We start from the raw sequence: 9,009 nt of genomic DNA, 5'->3' as shown, positions 1-9,009 counted from the left end.
TTAACAACCAGTCCTTTTTTTAATCTAGTTTGTTTTGAGTTTTGATTTCAGCGTTCCAATGTTTCAGATAATTGTTCTTGCTTTGTTTTATAGTCTGATTTATCCTAATGTTGGTTTGTTTTATAGCTGATTTATCCTCATGTTTGTTTGTTTTATAGCTGATTTATCCTCATGTTTGTTTGTTTTATAGCTGATTTATCCTCATGTTGGTTTGTTTTATAGCTGACTTATCCTCATGCTTGTTTGTTTGTTTTATAGTCTGATTTATCCTCATGTTGGTTTGTTTTATAGCTGATTTATCCTCATGTTTGTTTTATAGTCTGATTTATCCTCATGTTGGTTTGTTTTATAGTGGATTTATCCTCATGTTGGTTTGTTTTATAGCTGATTTATCCTCATGTTTGTTTGTTTTATAGCTGATTTATCCTCATGTTTGTTTGTTTTATAGTCTGATTTATCCTCATGTTGGTTTGTTTTATAGCTGATTTATCCTCATGTTGCTTTGTTTTATAGCTGATATATGCTCATGTTTGTTTGTTTTATAGTCTGATTTATCCTGATGTTGGTTTGTTTTATAAGTGATTTACCCTCATGTTGGTTTGTTTTATAGCTGATTTATCCTCATGTTTGTTTGTTTTATAGCTGAGTTATCCTCATGTTTGTTTTATAGTCTGATTTATCCTCACGTTGGTTTGTTTTATAGTCTGATTTATCCTCATGTTGGTTTGTTTTATAGCTGATTTATCCTCATGTTGCTTTGTTTTATAGCTGATATATGCTCATGTTTGTTTGTTTTATAGTCTGATTTATCCTCATGTTGGTTTGTTTTATAGCTGATTTATCCTCATGTTGGTTTGTTTTATAGCTGATTTATCCTCATGTTTGTTTGTTTTATCAGCTGATTTATCGTAATCTTTGTTTGGGATGCAGTGCTGGCCTGAGGTTGGCTGGTCTTAGTATTTGTTAAAGGGTTAGTGAGTCTCAGAGCCAGCTGCTTCAGGGGACTCTTTTCGGCGTTCAGTTCTTGGGTTTTCAGAGCTTTAAAGTGCAATGTATTTGTTGGGCTTGTATTTGAGTGCATCCAGAAATTTAGAGATCTTTTTTGTACATTTATCGATAATGGGAACCGGCCTAATTCTGCCCTACATGCGTTGTTTTGTGTTTTCCTTTGTATTTTCAGAATCATTCTACAGAATTCAGCATGTAGGGTTTCTCCTGGATGCTTGTCCCATCTAGCGTAGCTGGAAAGGCTGAGTGGACCCCATACCTCACTTCCATATAGTTCAATGGGCAGAATTACACTATCAAACAGTTTGCACCAGATGGAGATTGGTATATCAATGTTAAAGAATGTATTTTTAATTGCATATAGAGCTCTGCCAGCTTTTTGTTTTAGGTTATTCACTGCCCTACTGAAACTCCCCGATGCTGTAATAATTAGACCAAGGTAAGTATACTGCATCGTATGCTGTAAGGTGATGCTACCTAGAGTCAACTGGTATCTTTTTTCCTGACATCTGGGCTTCTTCTGGAAGATCATTACTTTTGTCTTTTTTGGATCGATTGCCAGGGCCCAGTGCGGGCAATAGTCCTCAAGCAGGTCTAGTAGTTGTTGCAGCCCATCTGCGGTGACAACAAAACTAGATCATCTGCATAAAGCAAAAATGTTACTTCCATGTCATACAGGAGGAGACCTGGGGTGGCCCACTGTTCCAGCTGCACTGCCAGTTCATTAATATACACTCACCGGCCACTTTATTAGGCACACCCATCCAACTGCTCGTTAACGCAAATTTCTAATCAGCCAATCACATGGCAGCAACTCAATGCATTTAGGCATGTAGACATGGTCAAGACGGTCTGCTGCAGTTCAAACCGAGCATCAGAATGGGGAAGAAAGGTGATTTAAGTGAGTTTGAACGTGGCATGGTTGTTGGTGCCAGACGGGCTGGTCTGAGTATTTCAGAAACTGCTGATCTACTGGGATTTTCACGCACAACCATCTCTAGGGTTTACAGAGAATGGTCCGAAAAAGAGAAAATATCCAGTGAGCGGCAGTTCTGTGGGTGAAAATGCCTTGTTGATGCCAGAGGTCAGAGGAGAATGGCCAGACTGGTTCGAGCTGATAGAAAGGCAACAGTAACTCAAATAACCACTCATTACAACCGAGGTATGCAGAAGAGCATCTCTGAACGCACAACACGTCGAACCTTGAGGCAGATGGGCTACAGCAGCAAAGACCACACCGGGTGCCACTCCTGTCAGCTAAGAACAGGAAACTGAGGCTACAATTCGCACAGGCTCACCAAAATTGGACAATAGAAGATTGGAAAAACGTTGCCTGGTCTGATGAGTCTCGATTTCTGCTGCGACATTCGGATGGTAGGGTCAGAATTTGGCGTCAACAACATGAAAGCACGGATCCATCCTGCCTTGTATCAACGGTTCAGGCTGGTGGTGGTGGTGTAATGGTGTGGGGGACATTTTCTTGGCACACTTTGGGCCCCTTAGTACCAATTGAGCATCGTGTCAACGCCACAGCCTACCTGAGTATTGTTGCTGACCATGTCCATCCCTTTATGACCACAGTATTCCCATCTTCTGATGGCTACTTCCAGCAGGATAATGCGCCATGTCATAAAGCTCGAATCATCTCAGACTGGTTTCTTGAACATGACAATGAGTTCACTGTACTCAAATGGCCTCCACAGTCACCAGATCTCAATCCAATAGAGCACCTTTGGGATGTGGTGGACCGGGAGATTCGCATCATGGATGTGCAGCCGACAAACCTGCAGCAACTGCGTGATGCTATCATGTCAATATGGACCAAACTCTCTGAGGAATGTTTCCAGTACCTTGTTGAATCTATGCCACGAAGGATTAAGGCAGTTCTGAAGGCAAAAGGTGGTCCAACCCGGTACTAGCAAGGTGTACCTAATAAAGTGGCCAGTGAGTGTATATATTAAACGGTGTCGGGCTAAGTCCACAGCCCTGTCTCACCCCTCTGTTCTGAGTGAAGAACTCAGTGTGTTTGTCTCCAACCTTAACTGCACATTTATTGTCGGAATACATTGACTTTATTATGTCATACACTTTACCCCCTACACCACTTTGTAAAAGTTTATAGTATAGTCCTTCATGCCAAATACAGTCGAAAGCTTTTTTGAAGTCAGTAAAACAAACAAATATTTTTCCATTATTGGTTCGATTCACATTTTCATTTATGAGGGTGTGTAGGGTGTAAATACGGTCCGTAGTCCGGTGATTTGGGAGGAAGCCAATTTGACCTTTGCTCAGGACATTGTGTTCGTTAAGGAGGGTTAGAATTCAATTGTTCAAAATGCTATTAAACACCTTCCCCAGACTACTGCTCACACAAATGCCTCTGAAATTATTAGGATCCAATTTATCTCCATTTTTATGAATAGGAGTTATAAGCCCTTTGCTCCAGATGTCAGGAAAATATCCCGAACTTAGAAGGATGGTGAACAATTTGAGTACTGCCCTTTGCAGCTCAGGTGTGCTGTTTTTAAGCATCTCGCTTCTGATGCTGTCAAGGCCACAAGCTTTATTGGGTTTTAAGGATTTGAGCTTCTGTGCCAATTCTTGTGTTATTGGAAAATTCAGCGGGTTTTGGTTGTCTTTTATAGTGCATTCGAGCAACTGTAATTTCTGTTTGATCAGATTGTAATTGTAATTTGAGTGTTCTTGTTGGATTTCCAAATAGGATAGGCAGGTCTTGTGGTTTTGTAGAGCTCAAATTATTCCACATTTCCCAGAATTGGTTTTTATTCAGGGAATGTTCTATTTCCTGTAGGGTTCTATCTACATGGCTTTGTTTTTTCATTCCTAATGTGTATTTATATAGTTTTAATGTTTCGCTATATTTCTTTCTTATATCCATATATTGAGGTTGGTAGTATTTCAGGTTTGACAATTTACGCAGTTCTTTTCTTATATTTTTATAATCATTGTCAAACCATTTTTCATTTTCAGATTGTTTCTTTTTTCTGTTGTTGGTCCTTGGTAGGACCATGTTTGCTGCCGTCTGAAAGATACAATTGATTTCATTGACAGCTTGGTTGGTACTGTCCTTATTAGTTTCAATTGGTTTGTTAATGAAGTTAGTAATCATATTAAGTAATTTGGATGAATTCAAGATAATGATACATTTTTCTGCACTGTCTGGAGCCCGTCTGTAGGTCTTATTAATTTTGAACAGCTTGCTGGGCTCCTCTATAGGCATTTGAGTCAGGTTAATAGTTTTGAGGAAAATCATAATTTGGTTATGGTCAGAAAGAGGAGTTTGTTGTCTGACAGTGAATGCGTTGAAGGAGGTGGGGTCCATGTCAGTTATTGCATAGTCAACTACACTAGCTCCAAGACCTGAACCTTCCCAAAGAGTCTCCTCTGATCCTACCATTAAGTGTGTACAGGCCAGAAGCGCAACTACACTACAACTACACTAGCTCCAAGACCTGAACAACATGTGAACCGTGCACTAGCTCCTTACCAGCCTTGTTCACAGTACGGTCGAGGGAGCTCCTTTTAATGAGGGTTGGTGAGAGGTACAGGGAATGTTGACCAAACACATGTCTGTTACCCTGAGGGTCAATGGTATCACTCATTGAACCTGTTCTTGCGTTAAAATCTCCGCACAGCAGCACATTTCCCTGGGCCTGGAAAAGGCTTACCTCTTCATGGAGATTACTCAGGAAATCCTCATCATAATATGGGGATTCAATTGGGGGAGAATATAGAGCACAGAGATAGATATCTTTGTTTGATATGCCAATTTTATTGCTGAGTTTTAGCCAGCAGTGGGATGTTCCAATTTTAATTTTTGAAATGTAGTTGGTTAAACATCCTCTGTACCAAATCAAAATACCTCCAGAGTCTCGTCCACGATGTACTGAGTTAAGTTTATTTGATGGAATAATTATTTCTTTGTAACCTGAGGGACAGTGGGTGGTTATGTCTTCACCACACCAGGTTTCAGTTAATATGACTATGTCGACATTTTCGATGTTTTTTAAGAAGTCAGGGTCTCTACTCTTCATCCCAAAGGAAGATGAGAAGAGACCCTGAATGTTCCAACAAGAGACAGAAAAAGAACGCATGAAAAGAAAATATACAATGAGTCTCTTTTGTGAGACAGAGAATTATCAAGTTACAGTGGAAGAAGACATATATGAAATATTCTGATAACACTTACCAAATACCTCACTATCGATATAGTGGGCATTATTATACACAACCAGAGCCAAATCAACACTCAGGATTTCCCCGTGTAAGTGGTTACCCCATTAAGATCTGATGGCACGTAGAGGTTGTCTTAGATGCTGCCATGCAGGAGTCTGGAGCACAAGGTGTGGAGCATCTCCTTTATCTCTCCAATCTCAGTCTTGGCTGGGGCGGTGGGTTTGGGAGGGGGCTGGGTTACTGCAGCAGCATAGCTTTGTGGCCTGTGCTGTGGGGGACAGGCTCTGTCAAGTGTTGTTGTCTTTTTGTTTTTTGGAGGGGTTGGGTGCACAGGTTTCTTGGACCTGGGGGAAGCAGCACGTAGGTGTGGGTGTGTGTAGGGCTTTCGGCCCAAAGGTGAGTATGGAGTATGGGGCTGGGGAGGGGGAGGGGTCCAGGTATTGTGTGCTCTGGGGGGGGAAAGGGGGGTATCTGGGGATATGGGAGGGTTCTGGTCTGTAGTCTCCTACTGGTGGAGGATAAGTGGGTGTGGTTGGGTTGCGGCCCAAAGCAACATCTTTTAGGGTCCTCGCAAAAATCCGCACCCTCTCCTTGTGAAGGTGCAGTCCGTCGTAGAGGTCATGGAGGCTGATGCCTGAATGGTGAGCCAGGTGGACATTGGGAAGAGCAGCGCAGCCTCTGCTGATGTCTGTGTTGATTCCATGGATTATATGGGGTGGGGTGTCACGCCGTGGCAGGAGTGTTGACACCACAATCCGAGCCTCTGGGAATTCTCCACTTGCTCTCTCTGCCACTCTACGCACCGCCACAGCCGTGTCACTGCGCAGATAGTGCAGGTCATTGGTCCCGGTGTGGATGATGATGCATTGTGGGCTCCCAAGAGATTCCTTGTTCAGGAGCTGTAGTGCATGGCCAGTAGTGCTGCATCGTTTTGCTGTCACGTGATATCCGGGGAATAGTTTCTGAGGGTCCATGAACTTCTGGTTTGAGTCCATAAGCAGGGCTACGTGTGGGCGCTGTTTGTTTGTCTTAGTGGGAGGAGATTGGTTGGGTGGCAGGGGTTGTGTGTTTTGTGTGAGGGGTGTCTGTGTGTCTGTGTGAGTGGTCTCTGTATCATGTTTGTTGGTTGTTTTAGTGTCAGGGGAGGTGTGATGGTCTGTATGGGTGTTAGTGGCATTGTTTTGGGAGACTGAAGCCCTGGCCCTGGTGTTCTCTTGGAGCTCTGTCCTAAGATCCTCCATCTGTTTCATGAGGTTCCTCTCTTTCAGTATCGCCTCCTTCTCTAGTTGTGCTACTTGGGAATGTAGGTTTTGGTTTTCCACCTGTAGCTGCTTCATGGTCTCTTGTAGCTCTAAGACAGTCAGTCTGTTCTCTGTTCTCAGCTGTTCCACCTCCTCCTTTAGCTGCTGGATGGAGCTGGTGGTGGTGTCAGAAAACCTGGCCTGGGTGAACTCCCTAAACTCGACAAAGTCCATTTCCAGCAGGGCCAGACTCTCCCTCAGTTGCCTGTCAGTGGCAGAGAGAGAGTGGGAGGGGGAGGGGCTGCTGCGTGTTGTGGGGGCTCATTGTCAGAAGGGGGAGGGGGAGGGGCTGCTGCGTGTTGTGGGGGCTCTGTAGGTAGCTGGTCCTCAGCCGTGTCGCTGTCTCTGTGGTTGTCTACCTCTGCCTTAAGCAGAGGGAAAACCTCTTCAAAAGAGTTCAGGCTCTCCTCGTTTCCCTGCAGCAGTATAGCTCCTTTAGTGTAGTATGTGATGGTCAGTATCGCATTATCGGTGTCCAGATTTTTATCCGTGCACACTGTGAACCGTCCTCCCCGGCCGATTCCCTCTTTAAATACGTGTTTATAGTGTTGGCAGATCGCAGCTTTCCATGCTGACAGTCGTGTAGTGTGGAAGACTAAGTTGTTTTTTATCGGTTTTCCATGCATAAAGATAAAGTCCACGTATAGTGTGTCTGGGTTGTCGTTCAACACTTTCTCCTTGTGTTTCTTCCTAGCCTGCGTGCTCTTGCAGAACGCCGGGTAATTCACCACACTAGATTCAGTTGGCTTGGTTTCCATGACGATCGGTAATATTTACCACCACCAACGGTTTATTGTTTTGTTTTGCTGGCTAACGTTAGCTAATTTAGGTTACTTCCGGTCCTACGTTGCGGTTCTTACGTTTCGTTTTTTATGCACGTCGGATTCAACTGTACGTGTCCTACCTTTCCCTCTGCGTCGGCAGGTAGCGTGTTTCTTTGGGTAGGATCCGCAACGTTAGACCAGGCCACGTTAGTTGTTGGGTTGTTTTGCTGGACGGTTGGCTAGCAGGATAGCCAGCTAACAAGTTAGCCAGCTAGCTGTTTGCGAACTCCTCCGCGAAGATTTAATCTAAAAACGTGGGTTTCCTTGTCGGATTAGAGGGAGGATTTTCTGTTAGGAAAGCGATTTACGATGTCTTCTTCTTTTAGACTGTTTTCTAAATTCTCTGTTCTCACCAGAGACCCAATGTTAGATATATATTTTTTAAGAGCTCATTTCGTGCGTCCTCCTCTCTCTCTCTCTCTCTCTCTCTCTCTCTCTCTCTCTCTCTCTCTCTCTCTCTCTCTCTCTCTCACACACACACACTATATCTCTCTCTCTCACACACACTATATAGCTCTCTAACACACACACTATTATCTCTCTCTCTCTCACACACACTATATCTCTCACACACACACTATATATCTCTCTCTCACACACACACTATATCTCTCTCACACACACACTATATATCTCTCTCTCACACACACACACTATATATCTCTCTCACACACACACTATATCTCTCTCTCACACACACACTATATCTCTCTCTCTCTCACACACACTATATATCTCTCTCTCACACACACACTATATCTCTCTCTCTCTCACACACACACTATATCTCTCTCTCTCTCACACACACTATATCTCTCTCACTCACACACACTATATCTCTTTCACTCACACACTATATATCTCTCTCTCACACACACACACTATATCTCTCTCTCTCTCACACACACTATATCTCTCTCACACACACACTATATATCTCTCACACACACTATCTCTCTCTCACACACACACACACTATATCTCTCACTCACACACACTATATCTCTCTCACTCACACTGTATCTCTCCCACTAACACACACACACACACACACACACAAACTATATCTCTCACTCACACACACACTATATCTCTCTCACTCACACACACACACACACACACACACTCTATATCGCTCTCTCTCTCTCTCACACACACTATATCTCTCTCTCACACACGCACATACTATATCTCTCTCTCTCACACACACACACTATAACTCTCTCACACACACTATCTCTCTCTCTCTCTCTCTCTCTCTCTCTCACACACACTATCTCTCTCTCACATACACACTATCTCTCTCTCTCTCTCTCTCTCTCTCTCTCTCTCTCTCTCTCTCTCACACACTATATCTCTCTCTCACACACTATATCTCTCTCTCTCACACACACACACTATATCTCTCACACACACTATATCTCTCTCTCTCACACACACACTATATCTCTCTCACTCACACACACACACACTATATCTCTATCTCACACACACACTATAACTCTCTCTCTGTCACACACACACTATATCTCTCTCTCACTCACACACACCCTATATATCTCTCTCTCACACACACTGTATCTCTCTCACACACACACACACACACACACACACACACACACACACACACACACACACACACACTATATCTCTCTCTCTCACACACACACACTATATCT

At 43.3% G+C, this 9,009-nt stretch overlaps 1 protein-coding gene across 1 annotated transcript in view; it reads right to left on the bottom strand.

The window, feature by feature from the left end:
• The window catches only part of LOC130133024 (disabled homolog 2-interacting protein-like), an 11,019-nt gene extending 3,755 nt beyond the window's left edge, over window positions 1-7,264 (bottom strand). Inside the window, exon 1 of the mRNA XM_056301908.1 lies at window positions 7,083-7,264. Within this exon, the coding sequence (XP_056157883.1) occupies window positions 7,083-7,264 (182 nt within the window). The remainder of the gene's footprint in view (window positions 1-7,082) is intronic.
• Between the last annotated feature and the right edge of the window lie 1,745 nt (window positions 7,265-9,009).

The sequence above is a fragment of the Lampris incognitus genome, unplaced genomic scaffold (genome assembly GCF_029633865.1).
Source record: "Lampris incognitus isolate fLamInc1 unplaced genomic scaffold, fLamInc1.hap2 scaffold_215, whole genome shotgun sequence".
NCBI lineage: Eukaryota > Metazoa > Chordata > Actinopteri > Lampriformes > Lampridae > Lampris > Lampris incognitus.
The sequence above is the reverse complement of the archived record's forward strand: the minus strand, read 5'-3'. Positions and strand labels throughout refer to the sequence as shown.